The 26,862-nt window shown below is 37.7% G+C and overlaps 1 protein-coding gene across 6 annotated transcripts in view; it reads left to right on the forward strand.

The window, feature by feature from the left end:
• Positions 1-19,486: 19,486 nt before the first annotated feature.
• The window catches only part of FMNL2 (formin like 2), a 399,412-nt gene continuing 392,036 nt past the window's right edge, over positions 19,487-26,862 (forward strand). For all 6 annotated transcript variants that reach the window (XR_001629939.2, XM_007494168.3, XM_007494164.3 and 3 more), the window contains exon 1: positions 19,487-19,618. Coding sequence is in view for 5 of the 6 variants with exons in the window: in XM_007494168.3 (XP_007494230.2) it covers positions 19,502-19,618 (117 nt within the window). In the remaining variant the exon portion in view is untranslated. The remainder of the gene's footprint in view (positions 19,619-26,862) is intronic.

Below are 26,862 nucleotides of genomic sequence, written 5' to 3' on the forward strand. Positions count from 1 at the left end.
AGGGGACTGAGGCCCAGAAGCCTCAAGCCTGAGCCCTTGAGGTCCAACTGCTGTGAAAATAGTTTTGAGGGCATTCTCTCTCACCATCCTTCTCCCTTATTCCTCAAACCCTACCATTCCCCTTCCCTTCAATAAAACCTTTAGTATAAGTCAGATCTGGGTTTGGTTCTGTCTTTATAATAAGGGAAAGGATTAGACAAATTGGAGACAGGATTCGGAGCTAAATCTTGCCCAACTCTATGGCAAACCAAACCTGGGTTGTCACAACTCTCCATAGAAAAGGGTTTGGTTGCAAACCTTTTGCTCAGAACTGCTGGCAAAGGAACCTGACATCTTTCCTTCCATTTTGTGCCAATACATATTGTGCTCAAAGGAAACAGCCAATTAAATTATCCTTTGGGAAGAGAGTTAGAGAACTTCTTCCTGACTCTCTAAGGTTGCCACAAGCCCTGGTGTCAACTAATATTGAGGAGGGAGAGATACTGCCATCTTTTCCTCAACCTTTCTGCTTCTTCACATTTCCCTTCAACTTCTTATTGGAGTTACATCTTTCCAGTTGGGGCATAACCTTCACCTCTCTCCATTTTAAAGAGAAGGAAAGAAGTCTATTTCCTCTCCTTTACAAGACCAGTATCTCACACCCTATACCAAGATCAGGTCAAAATGGATATTGTGAATGAGAGTTAATGAATGTGAATGAGTTACAGACTGCATTGCAAGGATCTGGTTTTCAGGAAAACCTCAGGCAGGAAGAGAATGGAATTTTGCTGTCAATGGGGGATGGGGCTAGAACATCTAGCTAAGAAAAGCAGATCAGCAGTTGGAGAGGGAGTTCTTCTCTTTTTGAACTTGAAAAGAGAGGAGCATCTTGCTGAGCTCAACCTCACCTATCTGAAGAAATCAGATTAGCCATCCTTCCTCAGTAGTGGTGGATAGAGACTTTTTCCCTTTGGGGAAGAAAAGAGACTAACCACTCAAGAATATTTTCAATTGATCTCTTTAACAACTGTACATCTCTCTATATCAGAAAATACAACAGCCTGACTCCACAATCTCAACAGGGACTCAGGTCCCCAGACCTGAATTTAGGGGAATTTAGGACAAAAATAGAAATTAAGGATTTCCTAATTTTTCCTCTACCCAAAACCTACCAATCCTAAATACCAAAAAGAATAAATAGATCATATTGCTCCAGAAGAAAATGAACATCTTATACTAAGGGGATCAGGATAATATCTATCAAGAGAAGAAGCAAGAAACTAGAGACTGAAAGGAATTTCCTCCTTATCTTTCAGCTTTGGAACTTGATCAAATCTCCCCCTTTCCCTTATATAGCTCTAAGAGAGAAAGTAGTGCTTCTTTTTATCTGTCCCCTTCTCTCTTAGATCTTTCAAACTTTAGTTCCTGACCCCAGCTAGTACAATATAGATAGATAGATACATAGATACATAGATACATAGATAGATATAGATATGTGACTTAGATATTATAATTAAATTAGAGGAACAAAGAATAATTTACCTGTCAGATCTATGGAGAAGGGAAAAATTTGTGATGAAACAAGAGATAGAAAACATTATAATATATGAAATGAATAATTTTGACTATATTAAATTCAAAAGTTTTCATACAAACCAAACCAATGCAACCAAGATTAGAAGGGAAACAGCAAACTGGGGGAAAAAAAACTTTTATAACATATTTCAATGATAAAGTATATACTTTAAATTATATAAAGCATATCAAATATATAGAGAACTAAGTCAAATTTCTAAGAATTTCATTCCTCAATTGACAAATGGTCAAAGGATATGAATAAGCAATTTTCGATGAAGAAACCAAATCTATCAATAATCATATGAAAAAAGAGTTCTAACCACTCCTTAATTAGAGGATTGCAAATGAAAACAACTCTGAGGTTCCACCTCATACCTATCAGACTGATCAATATGACAGTAGAGGAAAGTGACAAATGTTGGAGGAGATGTGGCAAAACTGGGACACTAATGCATTGTTGGTGTTGTGAATTGATCCAACCATTTTGGAGGGCAATTTGGAACTGTGCCCAAAGGGCTATAAAGCAATGCAAACTCTTTGATCCAGTAATAACTACTAGCTCTGTCTCCCAAAGAGATTAAAAAATAGGGGAAAGGACCTACTTATGCCAAAAAAATGGCAGTAAAGAATTGGAAATTGAAGAGATGCCCATCAATTGGGGAATGGCTGAACAAATTGTGGTATAAGATGGTGATGGAATTATTGTGCTATAAGAAATGATGAACAGGATGATTTCTGAAAGAGCTGGAAAAATATACATGAAATGAAGCAGAATAAAATAAGCAGAATCAGGAAAACATTGTACACAATAATAGCAATATTGCAGAATCATCAACTGCGATAGACATAGCTATTATCAGCAATAAGATGATCCAGGACAATGCTGAGGATCTTATGACAAAGAATACTATCCACTTCCAGAGAAGAACTGTTGGAGTCAGAATGCAAATCAAAGCACATGATTTTTCACTTTAGTTTATTTGGGTTTTTATTTTTTATTTTGGGATTTTGGTTTTATGTGATTATTCTCTTACAGAAATGAACAATATAGCAATATGTTTTGCATGATAATACATGTATAACCCATATCAAATTGCTTGCCAGCTCTAGGAGGGGAGAGGAAAGGGAGAGAAGGAGACAATTCAGATCATATAACTTTGGAAAACTTATGTGGAAATTTATTACATGTAATTGGTAAAATAAAATAATCACACCTTGAGTCATTAAGACCAGCTGTTAAAGTTAGTTTGATAACAAAATGCAACTTACAGAAATCATAGATTTAAAGCTAGAGGAGATCATAAGACTATATAATTAGAACCAAAAAGACCCAGAGGTAATCTAGCCCAAGCTCATGATTTTAAGTATGAAGAAATAGAGACACATACAGGTTAAGTGATTTGCCCTATGTCACACAGGGCCAAAAATAAGCTTGCATATCAGAAAAAAAAAACTGAAAAATACTATGACTTTTGGTATTCTGTCTCATTCACAGTGACAATAAATTATAATCATCTGTGAACAATTTAAGTAACTGTTTTTTTTTATTTTCAAATTATAAAAAGGCTTAATAAATATGGATTTATCATCTGTATGATCCTAAGAAAATCACTTCATAAACTGAGTTTGAAAAGTCTTCATCTGTAAAATGAGGGGGTTGGATTTATTTTTTTAAACTCTATGGTCCTTACATTCCAGGATTCTAAGAATCTCTAAAATCTAAAACTTATGATGTGAAAAATGAAGAAAATACTGCTTTTAAAACCCAACAAAAGAAACTCACGATATTTCTGTTAATGGATAAATATATGTCTCATAGAGTACAATATTGCAATTTTCAATTGATATATTTTTTAAATTTGGTATGTCTCTTCTCTTTAAGTAGGAATATTTCTTACATAATAGTAATTAAGCCATTCTCCCAGGTATAAGCTATTTTTTCTATTGCACCAAGCTTTGAAAATTGCATTAACTTTTAAAAATCACTATGGTACCTTCAACTAAGGCTCCTTCAGACATTAGGAAATTGCTGCCAATGAGAGAACCTGACCACTGTGCATCAATGATGATATATTTTAAGATGTCTTTAAGATCTGACTAGCATCTTAAAAACACCATAGGATAGTATTTTTTCTTCTTTTCATCATTAAGGCAAAGCAATAGGCTCTCTCTTCTTTTAATGACAAGCCCTAAACTTTTTTCTTTGATATTCCCATCCCCCACCCCCAAGAGGAAAAAAAAAGACCAGAAAAAAAGGTTTGAAGGTTAAAAGATCCAAGTTAACAATATGGAAGAATGAGCAAGAGTTATTTACCATTTGAAGAAAGTTTTAAAATGAGGACAATTTTTCAACTGTCAAGAACTGATTGTGTTACAGAGGCAGGGGAATGGATTAGAAGACTTCTCAATTTTCCTCCCTTGTGATTCTATGAACTACACATTCCTTTTCCCTTTGTTAAAAAAGAAATCTGTTTTTTTTCCTTGAAGTACAATACACCAAAGGCCATATTAAGTCAAATTTCATTTCCCAAATGAAGAAATGTATATACATCCTATATTTATGTTTGGCAGCTTCTGTTTCAATTACATCCTTTGCTTGTTACCCATATGTTGTTTATTCTGGCTGAAATATTTGGAGGTAGGAGGATAAAAACCCATTCCTTGGATTTTCTCCTTTTTTAAGCCCTTTAAAAAAAGATTTGTTTTCTTAGTCTTGGGAACTAGTGGAAAGTACCAGATGGATAGCCTGTTAGTTCTGTTTTTATCTACAGAGAAGGCAAGTATGGACAGGGGCAGACTGAGCATCCTTATACAACTCAACTTTGAAGCCTTTAAGCCATTGGAAAGGAGATAATGTTAAATTGTGAACTTAAAGGTGCTCACTGAAATAAAAGAGGTCATCTTTTGAGGCTACTAGAAAACTCCTTTACTGTTGTTTTGCTATAGACTCAAGATGCTGTTATCCTGTAATTTTTAAAGTAGGCCATTAAGGTGTATTTTTCAGGGGAGTAGAATAGTTTAAATAGCTACTTAGGGGAAGGAAAGGAAACCACAATAAATAGCTAAATGGAAGAGTACCAGGTAAGGGTTTAATTTACTAGACAAGCACTTTTCTTTTTGCTTCCTACATTTAATGTGGGAAAAAAAAACCCTTGGGAATTATATCCAAATCACATCAGGCAGATTGTATCTGTTCTAATCTGTCTAAATTTAAACTGATATATTTGTGGTTCAAGCCAGTGTTTCTAATCACACCCATGGTACACATATGGAATATCTTTTTTTGTGCTACTTCCTTTATCTGATATCACTAATTTTTATATAAAATACTGGTTCAGAGAGATCTATATGTCACATCAGCTATTTGGAGAAAAGACTTCATTGTATACATCACAAATAAGAGATGCATATAATCATAGGATCATAGTTTAAGAGCTAAAGGGATCTTAGATATCATTAAGTTCAATGCCTTCATTGTATAGTGTGACATTTAAAAAAGTGGTATGGGCATAAACTGTTACAGATAAAAGAGTGGTTGCCTTAAATTGTGACTGCGGAAATATGGTTTCAAGATATTGTCTTGAGTTAAATCAAATATAAAGTGGTCGCCAGGGGAAAATTCACAAATATTAAATATACCCAAGTCAGCTGGGTTTTATAGAGATTTTAATTAATACAAATTAAGGAATTAATGAAAGAGAGAGAGAGTAAGAGGAAAAAATGAGAAAAGGGCTGGGCCAGCCCAGGCCAGCCCAGGCCAGCCTAGGCCCAAGCCCTAAGAGAGAGATCAGTCAGTCTTTTATCTACTCACCACAAGATTTGTCCCAAGCAAGATTCTAGTGTTTAGAGAGACACCAATTCAGTTTTGGCCAGCTGTCTCCAGAGAGAGTTCTCTGAGAGAGTCCCATGCTCTCAGCTTCTCATCTTCTTTTAAAGAGAATTTTCTCCTATGTCACCTCCCCTAAATTCTCACATCTACCAATCACAGTAGACGTTTTCCAAAGGGCAGACCATTCTTAATTCACACCTGAGTAGGCTAAACTTTTGAGTAATTCACACCTGAGTAGACTAAAATCTCTGAGTAAGTTCTCACCTCTTTGCCACTTGTAAGTTTACATACAAGTTGCCTGACCTTTATAGGTACTTAGCACCCTTTTGTATTAGATCTAAAAATAGGCCCAGCTTAAGAGCTTTTGCCTTACTATAAGTATGGATTAAGTATTTTTCATTGTTCAGCAAGGAGTTTACAATTTTATCTTCCCCTAAGGCATGCTTAAGTATGGGTGAAGTAGAATTCCCACATTCCTGATCAAGTACCTTCATTGTTTAAAATGGGGAATGGTCTTAACCAAGTGTTCTGAAGTAGGGTCTGAGAATTTTTAAGATTCACAATAGGAAATTGAGGCTGAAAGATGTTAAGTGACTTGCCCAAGATTATTCAGATAGTAAAAGTTGATACAAGATTTGAACTCATTCTTCTATACATACACATGCACAGAATCCAGGAAGATCTTAGTGAAACAACCACTAACTGACTGTGTGCTACTATCCAAGTCACATTCTCAATGTTCTAATGACTTCTTGAGACTGTAAGTTGCAAGAAAGGTGCTGACCTGGATTGATAGGAGTTTCCTCATTTGGGGAGTTCCTTATGTCAATAGTATCACAGTTCTAGTTCCTATACACACATACACACACGTATATGCAAACACATTCCTATGCATATATATGCAATATAAGTATCCTCCTTGCATTTAAAGACAATATAAAAGAATCACAAATCTGAAAATAAAGGAAATTTTTCTTCTGAATCTAGCAAATAGACAATATTGAAGAATAAGTGTAACTTACATTTACATAATGCCTTAAGATTTTCAAAGTACTCTCTTCAAAACATTCTGTGAAGTCTTTGATCAAAGTAGAGAATCTTTCCTTTTCTACACTAAAAAATACTACAATATCGAGAGGGCCAGTAGTAATTTTAGCAAATAAGCTTGGGGGTGGGGGGGGGTGTTATGGGAACAAAATGGTGAATATAGGAAACAAAAACTCATGGCATCATAAAAATGAATAGAATCAGGAATCTTTCAAAGCTTTATAAAGGAATACATTAAACTAATTGGAATGATACTATAAATGTCATGAGATCTGATTTAATATAGAACTATAAATAATAACATGCCCTATTTATATGGTAGCTAACAGACTACAAGGAACTTTCTTCATAACAACCTTGTGATGTAAGTGGTTCATGGACTACTATCTCCATTTTGTTGTGGTTCCATGGTGTCCTATTCTTTGTGACCCCAAGGACCATGTCTATCTATGGAATTTCCTTGGCAAGGATACTAGAGTGATTTGTCATTTCCTTCTCCAGAGGATCTAGTATATTCTTTTGTCAGGCAACTGGAGGTTAAGTGACTTCCCCAGGGTCACACAGGTAGGAAGTGCCTGAGGCTAGATTTGAACTTAAGTCTTCCAGATTCTAAGTCCAGCACCATGGCCACTGAGCTACCTACTTGCCTTCTATCTCCTTTTTTATAGATGAGCAAACTTTATCAGAGAAGTTAAGGATCTGGAACCTAATATCACACAACTAGTTATATAAGAGCTAGGACCCAAACCCAACTTTTATACTACCAGGTATTGATTCTGTCTAATTGGATACATCATTCACCCTTCAAAAAACTCAGAGAAAGAGCAGGGAAGGACACATACCCTAATTTACATGAGTCTGCATATGTTTTTCTATCCACATTTGGAAATGAGGAAATAGATCACTTATTGGCCATTAATTGAGGCAAAACCTCCTCTGATATCACTTAGACTACTCTCTATAGTAGATTGTGGGAAGATAGGCAAGAAAGCTTCATGTCCTTCTAACACTCCCTACAAACAAACAAAAATAACTCCACAGAATCAGAGCTAAAAGTGGCAAAAACAGATAGGAGTTTGGAGTGAAGTTGAACAGCCTAGGAAAACTAGGGAGGAAGGTTTCCGACTTCCCTGGCCTCAGTCCCACTGCAGTAGGTCCTGGGAGCAGGTGTATACACATGGTCCTTATTTTGTATCCCTCTTATTCCTTTATTTCAAATGATCATTAATATATCTCCCAAAATGTAATATTTTTATATTTGAGATTTAATTTTAATTTTTACACAGGAGCAGAGCAAACAGAATGGAACCAACAAGGTAACCCCCTGAGAGCAGGATTAACAACCTCACCTTGTTTGCTGAGCCCATAGAGCCTGCATCACCAAGGCAGAACACCCTGGGAGTGGCTGTGTCTGCTGGAGCCTCATTTCCAGATACCCCCCACTGCTCACAGCTGGGGATTGAAGGAGAGGCCACTATGTAATCTTCCAGCTCTAAGCCCAGAGGGTAAGCACTCAAGCATTACTGATAGCAAACAAAGGATATTGAAGGCCCAAGTGGCATTGAGTGGACACCTGTTCTGTCCAGAGCTGCTATAGTAGGAGAGGAGGACTGAGGAAGAAGTGCTCACAGGTGAGTGTGGTTGTTGAGGGACTGGGACTCTGTCAGCTATGGCTATTCCGGGGAAAGTGGAATTGCTGGCTACTGCCAAAGGGAGAGGTGAACTGGCTGCTTGTAGAGGCAGTGGCAGAACTGTCTGTGGGCCCTGATTGGAATACCTGAGGGCAATCACAGACTGAGGCTTGAACAAAGGACTGGGGATTACATCAGACCTTGGACTATTAAAAAAACTGGAATAACAAAATAGGACCCAGGTAAAAAACAGACACAAAAACATTTTGAAACCTGAGGTAGCATACCTCAACACCTTAGGAACCCTGGGAGTCCAATGAAAAGCCAATAATTAAATCTATTGGCCTGGCTGCTAAAATTAAAAAAAAAAAAGAGTAATCAAAGTAAAAAGGACCCAACTATTGATAGCTATTATGGGACAGAGAAGAACTCAGTTCAAACTCAGAGGTTAGTGAAGTAAAAACACCTAATTCAAAAACAACAAAGAAATACAATAAATGGCCACAAGTGCAAAAAGAATTTTTGGAAGAGCTTTAAAAAAGCCTCAAAATCCAACCATCTGAAGGGCAATTTGGAACTGTGCCCAAAGGGTGCTAAAAGACTGTCTGCCCTTTGATCCAGCCATAGCACTGCTTATCAAAGAGATAATAAGGGAAAACACATGTTCAAAAATATTCATAGCTGCACTCTTTGTGGTGGCAAAAAAATTGGAAAATGAGGGGATGCCCTTCAATTGGGGAATGGCTGAACAAATTGTGGTATATGTTGGTGATGGAATACTATTGTGCTAAAAGGAATAATAAAGTGGAGGAATTCCATGGGGACTGGAACAGTCCTGGAACTCCAGGAATTGAAGCAGAATGAGAGGAGCAGAACTAGGAGAACATTGTACACAGAGACTGATACACTGTGGTACAATCAAATGTAATGGACTGCTCCATTAGTGGCAATGCAGTGATCCTGAACAACTAGGAGGAATCTATGAGAAAAACCAATATCAGAGAAAAACTATGGGAGTAGAAACACAGAAGAAAAACAATTGCTTGAATACATGGGTCGAGGGGATATGTTTGGGGATGTAGACTCTAAATGAACATCCTAGTGCAAACATCAACAGCATGGAAATAGGTTCTGATCAAGGACACAAGGAATACCCAATGAAATTGCATGTCGGTTGTGGGAAGGGTGGGGGGAGGGTAGGGAGGGAAATATTGTGATTAGTGTAACCAAGGAATAATAATAGAAATTTTCTGACATATTCTCCCCCACTGAACCTTCTCTTGTAACAAATAGCTTGGCAAACCCACATCATCTGACTGTACCCTCCTGTATTGAAAGGATGGAAATGTGTTTTATCATCTGTTCTTTTGGACTAAGATTGGCTGTTTCGATTAATCTGAGTTTTGTTGCCTTCTAGTGTTTTCATTTACATTTTTTACATTTTGATAGCCATGGTGAACATTATTCTGGTCCTGCTCATTTCATCCTATACTGGTTTATTTAGCTATTCTTTTAATCCCTTGAATTTTTCATATTCATCATTTTTTGCCATTCAATGATATTCCATTATATTCACATACCACCATTTTTGTTCCTCAAATGATGGGCACTTGCTTTGTATGAGATATCATTTAGTCCATTCAATTGGTACCTACCTTAATAGTTTATAGTTTACTGTTTACTTTTTAAAATTAATTTAATTAATAGTTTAATAATAGTTTACTGAAAGGCTATAATGCAAACTAGTTATTTGCCTCATTTTTTGGATCCTAGTAGATAAGGACATGCCTAGAAATATGGACTCCTGAAGCAAAATTGGCTTCTATAATAAATAACTCAAATTTATAAAATGCTTTCAGGTTTATGAAGAGTTTCAATCATAATAGTCCTATAAAGTGATTAGTATAGAGGACTTTATCTCCATTTAACAAATGAGGGAATAGGTTTGGAAGTGTTGTGATTTGCCAAAGGGTCATAGAGTTATTAGGTGTCTTGGTTCCAAGTTTATTGTTCTTTTCAAAGTAAAACACCATTCTCTACACTGGAAGCAGTGTGTTCTACCTAAGGAGTCCAAAGGACGTGAGTTCAAATTCCACTTCTGATACTTAGTACCTTAGTGTGACTTTGGACAAATAACTTCCTTGAGTCTAAAGATCCTATAAAGTCCCTTATAGATTGAGGATCCCATGCATTATTTATCAATAGAAATGTCTTATCTTGTAAGTTTTCCTTTTTGGTATATACATTTCTTTGTCCATAGAAACCCTAAGGATTTGCTTTATGAGAATATATGATCTTTTACATTCTGGGTTGCCAAAGAATACTAATTAGGTGGCAGTAAGTTTCTTGAGAGTAGGGACAGTATTCTGCAGTGTGTACTCTAAATATGTGACAGAAGACACTTTGTCAACATTCATTAATCATTTGTTGACAATTGGATGTGGTGATTTTCCCCTAGGTACCTCTTTTCTACTACAAACATAGCAATTTCTAATGTCACATATACATACACACAAAGTGGATTAATGAAGTTATTATTGCTGGTTAATTTAATTTTTAAAATTACCTATAGTTGTATATAGCAGTTTCTTTAAGACTTTGTTCAAAGGGCCCTTTGAGATTGTTTAATACATCTGCCCCCAACTCTGTAAAAATAAAAGGTGAACTGTAAAACTAATACAGAAATGGATTGATTATTGGTTATAAACTGATTTCAGATACTCAGCTTGCTGTGCTTACAAAGTATCCTCAGTTTATATCAGTGAAGTGAAGCTCATAAATGAACTTCTCTTCAGGGCCGGGGGTAAGGACACTAAAGAGACTCTGGTTACAAAAAATAAAATATTTATTGAAATATATAAGGTTAAAAGAGGATTTCTAACTCTAAGGGATTCTAACTCCACCCAAATAAAACTCCCTGGTTCCACAAGGAACCACTTCTCCTGTTCCATAGGCTATTCTGATCCTTTCTGATTTCACTAACCCAAATTTTCCCAATTCTACAATAAACTACACTATTATACTTATTCTTAACTTTGCCTCCAAGTTATAGAAATAACAAAGGCTAACTGGCTGAGTCTCAACAAGAATCATGTTAGGATTCTGAGCCTTAGCAGACTCAGAGTCCAAACCAAAGACCAGATCTTTCTTTGGTCTTCTCAGAGTTAAACAATCTATAAAGATAATAGTCAATATTCCAAGTTGGAAAAAAGAAAACAGTTAACTCCTTTAGGTCTTTACCTCAGACAGAGAGAGAGAAGAGAGGGAAAGCTATTACCTCCTCAAATCCCTCAGAGAAAGAGTCTCTGTGTATGACTCTGCCCACTGCCAGAGACCAACTCCCAAGAAAAACCATTACAACTGTCACCTTTTGAAATTGACACTCTCAGCTCTGCTTGAAACTCCAATTCTTTCTCTCAAGTCAGCTTCTCTACTTCTTATCTCTAAACTAATATAACAAGACCCAATTTCTAATATCATCCATATAACTCCCACTGTATTTAATATCCCCCCTTTTTTTAACAGATAAAGATTCTGAACTTCAGAAATGAGCGTTTACTTTTCCAGTAATTTAGACCCAAGTTCTCTCATTCTAAATCCTTACCACACTGTCTTGCCAACTGTATCTATCATCTGTCTGAGTCTGCTATAGAATTTTATAGGAACTAGTAGAATCTTTATCTTTGTTATGTGTAACATACACTCATTTAATCCTCCTAATTTCAAAACACTTTTATAGATTCCCTCTTATCATATCTCTAAGACAGAAAGAGAAAAAATAATTATTTTTCCATTTACAGACAAAATTTGAGCATAGAGTAGTTTGGTGACTTGTACAATATCCTAAAAAGTTTGCATCTATTTAAATTGTGCATTGACTAAAAAAGTTCCCTATGTATGTCAGCAATCAATGAACTTGATTTTCTTATATCAAAGATAAATAATGCTGGATAAATGAGGTCATGTGAGTCAAAAGTGGTACAACTTCTTCCTGGTTTGTAAATGCGTATGATAGTTACTCAGCAACTAAACACATGCTTAATATACAATATATGAATTAGGCTTGTGAATAGAGTAAACTTTATCTTACTGAGGAACAAACTTCATATTTGTTGTATGGACTTACTGCTATACTTTGAGTGGTTAGTACAACCTCCCTCCACCATAGAGGTGCAGGAAGAAGATGTAGACAGTAACTCCACTAGATGTTTTCATCCTTTGTAACAAGTGTCTTTTGTTTTACCATAAAATCTCCAGAAAGGATATAGACAGAATCCTTGAGGTTTTCTTCTTGATATTTTTTAACTTAATACCCGTGTGCCACTCAGTTTGACTATCTGTCATTTCTCATCCTATGTGACTATTAGAGGAACTTGGTTTGAATCTCAGTTCTGTGTTGTAAGATTTAAATTAATGTCCAATACTTCAAGTATTGTTTTTATAAAGCTGATTATCTGACAAACAGAATCATGTGACTAATTTTTTCTACCCACTCAAAAATCCCTGCTCTATCAAAAGCCAAGACAGGAAGGAAAGACCCAGAGAAACAGAACTCCACTCAATTTATATCTGTTTATATCAGCATGTAACATCAGGAAATGAGTAGGGTGCTGGGAATCGTAGTTTTGCTGGGGATCTTAGTTTTTAGGGTAACAGATTCTAATTACACAATCACCCCTGAGATCCTTTGGAAGACTAGTCTCTCCAATGGATTTTGTAAACATAACCAACTTATAAATTACAATAATTTGGGGGAAAAGGAAAGAGAAAAAAAACAATGATTGCTAAGCATATTGACAAAAAGCAAATTAGGGGGCAGTCCCCTTTGGCATAAGAATATATATACAAAAGAAATGTTTTACAACTACCCACAGTTCAACCAATTACACTACATGGTTCATTCTAGATCTTCTGATGCTGTGGAGATTTCTTCAGGAATCTTCATGATGCCTTCTTCAAACAATTCATCTTCTAAATTCAAAGAGTTATTGAGTTCCCTTTCCTGAAATGTTTCTCTCTTAAAAGATTTTTTAGTTTTATGTCAGTTATACAATCCCTAGGACAATTATGCAATCCACCCCAAGGAGGGTGTTGACCAACATTCAGATCCACTCAGGTAGTCACTGAACCTCATGATTGAAATATTCCTTCTTGAGGGCCATTTAGGGGTACCCTGTCCCTAGGAAAACTTTATAAGACTATAACCCATCATGGGGGTAACCAACCCCTTGGATTTGCTCCCTCCTTTGGCATGGGACTGTAACAGCTCTAAATGCATGTCTTTTATATGTCCCATCCATTGTTCTGTGGAGGTGACACATTTAGGGGTACCATGCCCCTTAGAAAAACTTCCACCTTCTGGATGAGACATTTATATATCTCATTCACTATATTTTTACAAATGCAGAGGTGGGGAATATAATAGGCACTTTATTCCAGAAGGCCCTTTAAAATAAATTTAAATTTTTTTGATCATTAAATTTTCCTGTACTTTTTCAGTGGTATTTTCTTCAGTCCAGTCATATGAGGAGGTACAAATACAGACGATGTAACAGCACATCTAGCTAATTGTCAAAACACTTTAACTTAAAGTGACATAGGGTAACAGAACTTAACAAACAAAATTAAATCTTAAAAAAAGCAATTAGAAAATATAATATATGTGACAGGATACAGGCACTGAATTCAAAAGTCTTTTTTCCAATTCTGATACAGAGACTTCCATAAAACAACGGAGTCTGGAAAGGCTTAAAAATCCACCAATGTGGGGGCAGCTGGGTAGCTCAGTGGATTGAGAGCCAGGCCCAGAGACAGGAGGTCCAAGGTTCAAATCTGGCCTCAGACACTTCCCATCTGTGTGAATCTGGGCAAGTCATTTAACCCCCATTGCCTAGCCCTTACCACTCTTCTGCCTTGGGACCAATACACAGTATTGATTCCAAGATGGAAGGTAAGGTTTAAAAAAAATACATCTCCAGACTCTTTAAGATTCCTTCCCTTCCTCAGGGTCATTATCCATTTAGGTTCCTTTTGTCATACCTCTAGGATCTCCCATAGTGAGGGAGAATTCTGAGTTGAACATAGTGTGGAGGAATCTCATGTTGTATGTATTGAAGAGACTGGGCAGGCCAGAATGGCAAGGGGATATAGGGAGATGAATCTCTCCTCAAAATTGCAAGGACACCAAGGAACAATAGGAGGAAAAGACATCCTAAAATTGGGAGCTGTTTGAGATAGGTAATGTATTGCTCTTTTATAGAGTGAGCCATGCTTGCAATTCTACTTCCTGTTTGGAAGAGTAACCTTCCTTCCCATTCCCCCTAAGGGTAAAACACCAGGGAGCAGCTTGCTACTCCTGCCACCAGTTAATAGTGTGGAAGCTCTCCTCAGGTAAAAGCTCTTTAGGAGGCTAATTATTGCCTAAGGGAAACACCCCTAGGTTTCCAAGTCAAGTAGCAAGCAAACACTCAGCTGTTGACAATGTAAGGGAAAGAGGGATTTATACTTTCCAAGCCTCTGGAGAGTGGCTCCAGCAGCAGCAGCAGCGACCACCCAAGGAGTTAGTAGTAGGAGGCAGCTCTGAAGAGAGTTGGGGGAGAAGGAGAGGCAAAAAGCTGTAGCAGGAGAAACGTGGTTTCTTTTTAAACTAATCTACTCATAGAGAACTTGGGGTTCTGAACCCCACTTCTGGTTGCCATAAATATAAGATTTAAATTAATGTTCAATACTTCAAGTATTGTTTTTTATAAAGTTTATTATCTGACAAAAATAGAACCATGTGACTAAGTTTTTCTACCTGCTCAAAAATCCCCCCTCCACCAAAAGCCGAGACAGGAAAAAAGACCCAAAGAGGCAGAATTCCACCCAATTTATATCCTGTCTATGTCAGCACATAATGACAGGAAGTGAATAGGGTGCTGGGAATTGTAGTTTTTAGGGTAACAGGTTCTAATTACATAGTGCCTTACTACCTGTTTGACCTTAACCTAGTCAGTTAAGTAATATCTGATTAGATGATTTCTAAGATCCTTTGTACTTCAAAATCTTTGAGTCTATGATCCTTTCATAAATGCTCTTAGCCACATCATAAATGAAAGTGATCAAGTGTTCTAAGCACTATCACTATTAGCAAAATACAATACCTTGCTTATGGAAATCAAAGAGATAGGCTGAATGTGAAAGCAGCAATTTGGAAGGTGTTTCTACCTTTTAACCATTTAAAAACAACTAAATCTAGCATTTAGAAAGGATAGTTAATGAACTATTCATAACTTTTGATGCAGTGATATTTTGATATCTCAGTTAAATATATATGCCTAAAGACATCAAAGAAGAGGGAAATGATAGCCTTTTTCATAATAGCAAAATTCTAGAGACTAAGAGATATCTGCCTATTGGGGAATAGTTAAAACATTATGGTATATGAATGTAATGGAATATTATTGCACCATAAGAAATGATGAAATGGATAGACTCAGAGGAAACAGGAAGATTTGTCTGAACTAATGCAGTATGAAATGAGTAGAATCAGGAAAACAATGATAGCATTATAAAGAAAAACAACTTTGAAAGACTTTCAAACTCTGATCTATAAATAAACCATGAGTCCAGACAGAAAAATCATATTCCACCTCCTGACAAAGAGCTGCTGAACTTAAAATGTAGGATGGGATAAGACCAATATGGAAATTAATTTTGTTTGACTATGCATATTTATTATGGGTTTTCTTTTCTTTTTTTTTTTAAGTTAACTAAGAGAAGGGAGTGAGAGAAGAAAAATACTTGTTTATCAGAAAAAAGTAATAAATTTAAATTTGGGGAAAAATAATTGTTTGAAATGGGAAACTAATGGGCTTCTTCCTCTGGCCCCAGTGATCACAGCCCAGGAGTTCTCCCCAGTCTGGCCCCTCTGTTTTACCATATCCAAAATTAAATTTATCTTTCAAAGTTCATTTGAGGAAATGTTTCCTGATGCTTGTCTCCAGTGCAAAAATTGCTAGTTACTCTTCTCATATCCATGAGGTCCCATATTTTGCTGCCATGTGTAGCTTTACCTGATAAACAAAACTGGTGGTAAAAAGATGGATTTTTGTAGCAAAGAGAAGTTTGAAGTCATTGAAAGCACTTTATACTTTCCCAAATACATCCAATATTCTCTTTTTACTCAATCCTGGGCCAAGCTTAAAATCCATTATCAACTCTTGTCAATGATATACATGTATAAATATATTAAATTAAAACCTCAGAGGGTCATTCCTTTGACTCATTAGAAAGTTGCTCAGTCTTCATAATTGATGAACAATATTTTCTTATGTAAAAAACTGAACCGATACAGACCATACTAGAGCCTAAATGCCTCTAGAGGCTACTCTTGTGGAAACTTTTGTTATGCATGAGGGAGAATTTCTTTGAAAGCAACTATACCATTTTGTGGGGTCTCCAAGCTGACTTCCTCTGACATAGTTTGCTAGAGGTTAGGGAGGTGGTAAACAAATGATTCAGCATTTCATTTTCACTGGTAATCAGTCCAAGGAACAACTTATTGAGAAAGCTGGTCCTCTGGGAAATTTTCTTATTTTTCTTCATTTTGTAACATCATCTACAACATAGCAGACATGGCTATACTGTAGTGCTCAGGAAAAGAATACTTTGTAAGATCTTTGTTGCTTGGTTTTAGTTGAGGGAAAGCTACTATGTAACTATATAATGAAAGTAATTTTTTCTTCTTCCCATTTTGCTCCCCATATTGTATCTGAGTATATTTTATTTATTATTTTATTTATGTATGTATAAATATTCTCCCACCTATTTGACTGTATTATAATCTCAGGAATTCACACAATTTTTATAATTCTTGTAAGCTTTAATATGCTTCCTGTTAGAGCAATCTGAATTTTTCTATGTTCTGTATGTTCTAGTTTAATAAGCCATAAATTTAAAAACTGACTATTAAAGGTTACAAGCCTCTCAATCATATCAAACTTCCACTGGAAAAAAAAAAACTGCATTTGCACACTTTGTCCTTGGTGAACTTGTGTGAAAGACTAAATGTGATAAGACTTAAGGGAGAAAAAAAGGCCTGGTCACTGCCAGAAAAAGGACTGGAGGAAGTCATAAATGTAACAAACTAGGATTTCTCAACTGTTGAAAATCATTCCTACCATTCCACTGAGATGGATGAACCCTTAGGCAAATGCAATCTTGTTCTGCAAGTCAGACATTGTGTATATATCTAAAACTTATAGCTATAGCAATATGTGTTACAGGACACATGCGTTTAGAGATAGGATCCAAATCTGAGGTTCATTTTTTTAATAAAAAATGTTTAATTCAGTCTAAACTAAGTTCCTAATTTTAAAATTCACTTTACTTATTCTTCTTTCTCTCAGTTCTTTAAATGAGAAATCTATTTCTTCCATCACCTGCCATCCTAAATTTATGGTTTCCTTTAATTGGAAACAATGTTAATACTGCTTTTTAAAGTGAATCAGGAATTTGTAGTTCATATAATAATATGTTCATACAATACATACATACATACAATAATATGTAGTTCATATAATAATATAATAGTAATAATAATAATATTCAGTAATAAGACCCTAAGCCTCTTCTTGATCAAAATCTGCTTTCAAGAAAGGGTTCAATAAAGTTATTTAGAATGAAGTGTAAATGAATGGTAAGATTTAAAGTCCTACTTTTATTTTTACCAAGGACAATCTCTTTTCAACCATAGGGCCAATGCTTTAATAGGATTCAGAAAGCATTTAACTACCTATTCTCTGTAAAGTGCTATTCTAGCAACTGAGGATAAGACTACAAAGGAAAAAAAAACGAACTAAAAGGATACAGTAAAAATTTTTCAGAGGAAAGTCAGATTAATCACTGTTGATAAGGCTGACCCCTAATCTTCAACACATTTCACTGGCTCAGTATTGCCTATTTTTAGATTGTGAAATCAAAACTGTGTGTGAGGCAAAGAGCTGACTGGCCTTGAAGTTAGATGAGATGATCTGGGGTTCATGTTCAGCACCTAAGGTCTCTGAACTTTGATTTCATTATCTCTAAAACAGGGATAATACTTCTAGCGTCGTCCACTTCACAAAATAGTTGCGAGGAAAGTGCTTCCAGAAACTTAATGCCCAATATCATTATTATATTGTTATATAGTGTCATTGACAGGTTTGTGACCTTTAATAGTCAGTTTTAAAATTTCCAGGCATATTATTGAGTGATAGGACATACAGGTCATAGGAGAGCACAGGTAGCTAATTATCTTTGAGAAGGCACATTTGAAAGCCCTATAAAATGTTATTATAAGAGAACTGGGACTGTGCCTTAATATACCTGAGGGAGCACCTGGAATAAAAGTCGCATTCAGGGTGCCACTTACAATTCTACAAAGACAGAGCTGGAGACTGCATTCCCAAATCATCTGGTCCAGCCTCCGCCTAATGCACTTAATTCTTTTTGTCAGTGAGGATCTCCAGACGCTTCAGCCATCAGCGGAGATGTCCTTGACTGTTGTAACAATCATTTCCTCTGTTACGAGAAGAGATTGTAAGGGAAACTGCAGTTAGTGCAAGTTGACTCTCCAGAGGTGGGCTCATTCAGACTATGTGGAGGCGTTGACTCTCCGACAGGGGGCGTGGTTACCGGGCGCCATAGCTGGCCGGAACTACGAATCCCAGCGTACCCTGGGGCTAGAAGGCGGAGTCTAGTGATTTGGGGGGCAGGGCCTTGGAGAAAGGGGGCATTGTGCTGGGAGCGAGGTGCTGCCGCGGCTGCTGCTGCTGCTGCTGCATTTGTCTGGTTTCCCAGTCGCTCGCGGATCTTTGTGGAATCTTTGGCCCGGGGAGCTCGGATGTGAATGTGTCAACGGCGGCTGCAGTAACCGCAGCGGGGGACTGATTAGTTGGGGTCGGAGTAGGTGGGGAGGGTGTGTGAAGGAATCGGAGGACCACGCGCGCCCGTGGCCATGCGTGTGTCCGCTCCCGCGGTTTGCTAGCAGGGTTTGGGCGTGGAGAATGGTGCACCATGCCGAGAGGATCCAGGCGCCTTAACGACACCTCCCGAAGAAAAGAGGTCCAGGTTGTGCATGGGAGGAGGGAGAACCAAAGGCGAAAGCATGAAGGTGGAAGGAGGCTGGCTCCACTTTGAGCGCTGCTAGAGGGAGACCTCGCTCTTCGACCAGCACGTTCGCCTCTCTCCTCTCTCGGGCGGGCAGAGGGTGGGCTTGAAGCTAGAGGATATCTGGGGGTGGGCTACGGAGGAGGTGGGATAGGGAGGTGCGGAGGAGGGAGGATAACGGGGATAGGGAGAGAAAGAAGGAGAAGCGAGAGAGTGAGGGCTCGTGCGGAGCATTTCTGATCTCATCCACGGACAAGAAGAGGGGCTGCAGGAGAAATCTTCCCCCATCTCCGAAAAGCGACTCACCATGGGGAATGCAGGGAGCATGGATTCTCAGCAGACTGATTTCAGGGCGCACAATATGCCTCTGAAGCTGCCGATGCCTGAGCCAGGTGAACTGGAGGAGAGATTTGCGGTGGTCTTGGTAAGTCAGAGAGCTGGCCGGATGTGTTATACACTTAACAATGCCCATTTACCCCTCTGGTGAAGCAGAGCCCTTTCCTCTTCGCCTTCAGTACTGCCCCCTTCTTTCCTCCTCTTTCCTTTGGAAAAAAAAATTGGGGGCTGGGGGAATGGACAGAAGCCAGGGGGAGATTCCTTGGCTTCTACCTTCCCTGATATCTTACCATCTCTTCCCTTACTCCTCCTTCCCCGCCCCTGGACCCAGACCCATCTCCCCGTGGACCGAGACCCCCTAGGGATGGGTCAGGGTGGCACTGCCAGGGCTTCGTAGTCCCGGGCGCTTTTCTCTTGGTCTCACTCCTGAGAGCCTCTTTTCCCCCCATTGTCTGAAGAAAGGGAGGCAGCTTGCGGATCGTGCGCCTCTGTGTGTGTGTGTCGGATAGGGGCCCACTGGCATAAGGAGAAGGGGGGGCGCCGTTGTCCTTTGGAGCTCTTTTTCTTTTTAAACAGCCGCAAAACCCAGACAGCACCCACAAATGCCACTGTCTGTACCATCAACCACTTTGCCCTGGCCGAAAGGGTCCCCGCCCAAGCCCGCTGGGCTGTCTGGCTTTGTAGTGGGGAAGATGCGGCCCATGTGGCTGTGGAAACGCGGATGGGGGGCCACCCGGGAGAAGCAAAGTTATTCCGACTCGGCCTTTCCGCAGCTGTGGCCAAGCCCCCTGCCGCTCGTTCTCCTCATCTCGGAGGAAGAGTGGTCTGCATCTCGTTTGCCAAATGGAAAACGAAAGGGACAAATCTTAAGCACAGTCCCTCTGAAAGTTAGGAGTGGCTGACCCGAAATAAGGAACAAATGATGAGGGAGAAGCTTTTCTTTGAATGGACATTTTTTGGTTTTAAGTTTTCGGAGTTCAAAAAATGTGTAGTTTTGGGGGAAGCTGCTTCAGGTTACTCTGTGTCTTAACTCTGTAGGCAGCCTGTCCCCTCCCCCTCTCATCATTCCCTTTCAACTCCTTTTCTTTCTAACTCTTTTCCTCAGCTGTCTAGCATCTTGGAATCTTTCCTCTCTTTGGCAAAGGGCTTTCCTTCTCTTTTGCTTATTGGCATCAGTTTCTCCTGCTATAGGCCTAGGAGAGAACAGATTATGGCAACACTTTCCTTCTTTCCATTCAGAGATCTAGAGATGAACTGACCCCAAGTACTTGAAGCAGTCAGGTGCTTCAAAGACATCCAGGTCTTTTGGGGAGGGGCTAAAGAGGGTAGAGGGTACAAGCAGGTTTTCCTTTCAACTCTAGGTGCTCTCTTTTTGCTTCTGCCATCTTACTTATTTGGAAAATTTTAAACTACAGAGAATCTAGCTTTTGAGAAAAACTTGGCCAAAGGCAGGTGATAGATTGATTTGCTGTTTTACCTCAGACAACTGGGGGAAAAGAAGTATCTGCTGTGGAGAAAGATTTGAGAGAAACCACTGGAGATAAAACCGCATTTTCTGGGGTGTGGGATTGCCATGTTCTGGACTTGGTTGCCTGTGACCTTCTAGTCCCATTCCACTGGCCATTCGAAAGGGTACCATTTGCTATGGGGATCAGCATTCTGAACTGTAGCTTTCCTCTGCCTTGCATGTACAGCCACACAGGAGAATGCTGTTTAACACTACCTAGAAACTGTAATGAGTCCGTGAGAAAGCAGACTACTTTGCCTCTGTCTTGCCTCCTACCTTCTGTGATTTCCTGCAGCTGCTCACACAGTTGTATAAGATGGGATACTTGGAAATGAAACAGCAAAGGCTTAATTACCTCTCTGGGAAGCCTAGACACATTCTTGACCTGCCTTTTGGGAGAGAAGCATGTTCTTTGTAGACAACTTTTTTCTTGAACAAATATGTGGTCCCTATATCACCTCTTGGTCTTATCTAGTCTGCCCATCCCCACTGTGGGTTCATGTGGGTGTGTGTGGATGTTTGTGGTTGAAGGAGCAGTGACAGGCAAATCAGTGAATGTAGCAGTCATAATAATAACAACAATTTAATTAAGGTTGGCTCAACTGGACAGCTATTTTTTTATATGAGCCTTCAGCATTTCTGTTGATTAATAACATATGGCATGGATTAATCTTAAGGAAACAAATGACCAGGAAGTCCCAGGACTGAGGTTCTGTGTGACTTCCCAGAATAATCTTTCTACCTTGATTAAAGACCATTTATAAAAAAAAAAAAAGAAAGAAAATGACCGTTGGTCAAGTAGTGGTTTTTTGCTAATTTTATCTCTAACAGTCAGAAATTCTGCATGTGATCACTCATTTTTTATGTTCAAAGTGCCTCAGGGCATAGTTATTTGCTGTGACTACTTTTACTGTACAATGTGTCATGCACAGTCGCTGGATACATTTTCTTTCTTAGTTGTTTATAACATCTTTAGCCTCTAAAGTAAAATACAGCCAATCTGACCCTCTTGTTAGGAGGAAAACAAAACTTTCAGAAGTCTTGGTTTGTGGGGCCTCTTGTAGAGATGTACTTGGACCACTGGAGTCATGCTTAATGGTCTAAGCAAATCTGGCAGACTGCTTTCTGAGAAAATAGCATGAGAGGAGGCAGCACTTAGAGCTCTAAAGACACTGAGGGAGGTCCCAAGTACAATAGTTTTCCTCCCAGTGATTGTTTTTTTTTTTGAAAATTCTATGTATGACCCCATATACTCTGCAAAGGCAAATGTTTGAGAACAGCTCAGTTATACTATTTTAATCTTTGGCATCAAATTGGGAGGACAAAGGCTCAGATGGAATCTTTGTAGAGAGACTGCCAAGGGATTGTATTGGCGTATCAGCATAACTTTTTTAGCATCCATGTTAAATGTTAATAAAACTTAACAAAAACCTGTGATGCAAAAAACAAGCTTGTAATACTGTACAAAAATCTACAGTAAAACCTTTGTAAAATTGGGTCACATCAGCACTTGAGGCAATCCTGCCATAGAAAAGAGTTCCCTTTTTCCTCTGGGCTTTGGAGTATTTGCCGTCTTGGAGAAGGGAGAATAAAAAACAAGATGACAAATATATAGGGTATTTCTGGTTAGATGCAGTTAATGTTATCAAATAATAAAAGAGAATGAGATCTCAGTGAATAATCCACCAGCCTTCCTCAGAGAATGATATTATGATTGTATGTATTAATTGAATTAATGTATTTTGAATTGGATGGTATGGTGGAAGGAGAAGTAGAGTGAAGAGTATACTCAAATTAAGAGCAGTGAACTTTATGGGAAGGCCAAATTTGTAAGGAACTTCTTATAAATGGACTACTATTACTGGTTTTTTAAGGTAAAGGACAAGAGTTCAAGTAAAGGTAAAAATTTTAAAGATTAATGGGCTAGAGAAGGAAGTCACCATTTTCACTCAACTCTCCTCAACTTTATTTTAAGTGTGATTTGGACCTAAATTTGGACCTAAAATATTAGTACTGTCCATATTCTCCAGTGTCCCTAGTTTAAAAAAAATAGATTGTATATGACTTTACATGTGTAAGGTTTGAGAATTCCATCCAGTGAATTAATTTCTGTTCTCCCCTTTCCATTAGTAAGAGAGAAGAGTTCTCTCTTCCTTTTTCCTCCTCTTTTACACATGACAGTCTGACTTTACAGGCATCTGTAAAATGTAAATAATGGCTATCTAATACTATCAATTATATCACAAGGTTGTTGGGAGTATCAAATGCGATACTATATAAAGTGCTTGCAAACTTTAAAGCATTAAATAAATATTAGCTATTATCATTGTTAGGCATCAAATATATTTCTTTCAGTGCTATGAAGTGATAACGCTATTCTATATTTTTAAGTAGGCTATTAAAGGTGGTAACACATATCTAATTATGGCAATGTGACTGAAAAGACAAATGCTTAACTTTCCTTTCTGCATATATTGGGCACTTTTTACTGAGCCTGGGCACTGTTTGTCACTTTGTTCACTCAGTGCATCTCTACTCAATGCAGTCCTCAAAGTCTTTGTCCAGAAAGAGCCATCTCCAAATATTCTGTCCTTTCTGAGTTTCAGAAAGAAGGATCATTTGTTTTTATGTCTCCATTCTTATAGCACAAAAAGTAGAGCAGCAGCTCATGCAAGCAGATCTAAAATTATAGGTTAAGAGGTACAAGATAGCTTAGGGAATTGGCTTTCTAATGTTGGATAATGAGAACTGCTTTTATTTTCAATGAAATATACCAGGCTTCCTTTTTAATTTTTATCTTTAACCTGCTAATAGTAAATTGAGGTTGTCAATCTTAGATTGCTAAAGAAAAGACATCTTGGAGGAGGCCTAGGAATCCTATGATTTGCCCTTTGAGAAACTAAGGGTTCAGGAAACTAAGACACAGGACACAGGACACAAAGCCTTTAATCAACAAGGCTTAAGTTAGAACTGTGTCTAAGGTTGTTAAGGATTTTTTTTTAAAGTTGATTTTGTTGATGACCTAAATAAAATGTTTTTTGATTTTTTTTTTACCTAAGATCTTAGAAGACACAATAAGCAATTTATAATGGGTTTTATTTCATTTGCAACTTTCACTATGAAACTAGTACAGTGTCCTAGTCTAAAGATTATTCTGCAATGACAATGTCAAAGAACCTTGTTTGGGAAACTTCCCTGTCCTTTCTGGGATGAATCTTCTAAATGAAAGTGATGAGAAATCTCTCGGCATTGGGTTTGTCATTCAGACACCTAAACTCCAGATACTGATTACTTGTGAAAGGAACAAGGAAGGTCAAGTTTGAACATTTGTTGAGTTTTCCTCTCTGAAATTACTCCCTTTCAACACCTTCCAAGGAAAGCAACTGCCATGAAGTCTGTTTAGCAGATGGATTGGCAGGGACTCATTGAACCATCAGCTTATGCTTGCTGATTTTTTGGATGAGGCATACCCTGGAAGAGAGTGGCATCTCACTTCATCCAATTTTGATCTTTCTAGATAGTATCAAGCAGAGCTATCTTTCCCTGGGAGATATAAGTATAATATGTTAGGGAATATAAAATGTTATCTAAAAGCCTTCCAAATGAGATCTATTTATTATTTTTTCCACTTGTCTTTCAAAAGCCAGATCAAATGCTGCTGCTTCTAGGAAGCATTTCCTCATCCATGCCTACTGAAGGGGAGCTCTTTCTCCTTTCAAATAACAGATTTCATTTGTTCCTTCTCCTATGGCATTTACCATATCATTCCTTGTGTTATAATTATTTGTATTCCTCCCCTACCTTCTTTCTGCATCTTAGATCAAATGAGATTTTGGATAAAATACTTTGCAAACCTTAAAGTGCTATATAAATGTTAGCCATCATCATCATTTTTAACCCTTTTAGCATCTAACATGGTACATAGCAGAACCCCTTCACCCCTTTTTTCCAACATTATCTGCTGTCTTAGAGTTGAATTCTTGAAGCTAGGAAGTATCTGAGGTCAAATTTGAATCCAGGACCTTCTTCTAGATCTAGCTCTCCATCCACTGAACCATCCAGCTTCCCTCAGGCTTTTAATACATATCTGTTAAATTGAGTTAGTGAACTCCTGTGATAATATCATTAAAAACTGTAATCTGTGAATATAGACAAGCTATGAGATGATCTAATAACTTCCACTAGAAAAAAGTGATTGAAGGTTTTTATATCACTTTAGGAAAGAGAAAAGAGGCCAGTATCTAAGCAAGAGTCAAGAAACTCCGGTTCTGATTTCCTAACTGCTATTAATTTGATGTAACCTTTTTGCAAATGACAACTTTATCAACAGTAAATAGGGATGTGAGAGCTATGTTGGCATATTAGAGAGGACTGCTTTTGGAGTCAGGAAAACATGGGTTCAAATTCTGCCTCTGACACATTCTAGCTCAGTGATGTTGGGCAAGTTACTTAATTACACTCGCTGCCCTGGACAATAATGCTGCTGTAAGTTATAGATAGATTGTCATGCTACAGGCTGGAGATATCCCCACACTGACAAACTTACAGATATAGGCTAAAAAAAGTTGATGTTAGTACTTACTTGTTTACTCCTAGAATTACTGAGTTTCAAATGAACTCAAATGATTATGAAGGCATTTTAAAGCATATGAAACACTATACAAAATGTAAGGAAGTTTTAATTAATTAACTTTTCCCAAATATTTGAAAGATTGCCCTGTGGAGTAAATAATAGACTTATTTGTTTTTGAGGCTAGAACTAAGGCCATTTTGGAAATTGTTTTTGAGTAAGTATGACAAAAAACTTTGTAACTTTGTAAAATATAATTCCCCCACCAAACTATAGGTATAAGGATGGATACTCATCTTTCAGTCCACTTTCAACTAAAACACCATATACTTACTTAAAATAAGTTGATGATGGAATATAGAGAAAGAATGACTTCCAAAATTCTCACAAAAGTTGTAACATCTTAGATGTCATCTGAAGAGTTATCTATCAGAAGGGAGGAAAAAAATGTCAATAAATAACTTGTAAAGACTAACAGCCAAAAAAACAAAAAACACAAACTTTCTCCCCAATCACTTGATTCTAATGAATACCTCCCGAAAAAAAAAAGTGAAGTTGTCCATAGTTGAGGTTTTTCTTGACTTTTAGGTTGAATAAGTAATGTTTATATAGTAAATGTGGCAGCAAAAATGGAAGACTTAATCATCTCTGAATTTCCAAGTAGACAATGGGTAAACATGAGGAGCAAGAAGACTAAAGGAGTAAGGTGTGAATGAAAAGCTATTTGGTTGCTTTAGGAAATCCTCTTAAGTAATTAAACAAATGTAGGAAAACCTCAAATAGGTTCTCTCCTGCCAAGGCTTTTCTTCTATTAGATATTAGGACATTTCTGGCTTTCACTTTATAGATGAGTATGACCACAAGCTTTAGGTTCTTATTTTTTATAGTCACTTATACGTCTACTCCAGCAGGCTATAAGTCCATGTATGCCTCTATCCATTCAAAGTCTAAGATTATTGTTTTGTTACTCGCCTTTTCCTGCTATTTGAAATGTGTGTCCTCTCCTAATGTAGGGTGGTCCCTTCTCTCCTTTTGTCAAAATACTTAACCAAATACTGTGTTCTTCTCTTCTGATACCCTAGTTTGAAGATGTTATCTGGGATGAACTGCCTGGCTGGAGTATTGCCTAATGAGCTGCCATTGACTTAAATGTCCCTCCATGACCGACCATGGGCCTAAAAATGTATACTGAAATGACCCTGAAACCTTGGGATGTGAGATTCCATGTTTGTTCCTGTTTGGAATATAACTTGAT

Source organism: Monodelphis domestica, chromosome 4 (assembly GCF_027887165.1).
Source record: "Monodelphis domestica isolate mMonDom1 chromosome 4, mMonDom1.pri, whole genome shotgun sequence".
Taxonomy (NCBI): Eukaryota; Metazoa; Chordata; class Mammalia; order Didelphimorphia; family Didelphidae; genus Monodelphis; species Monodelphis domestica.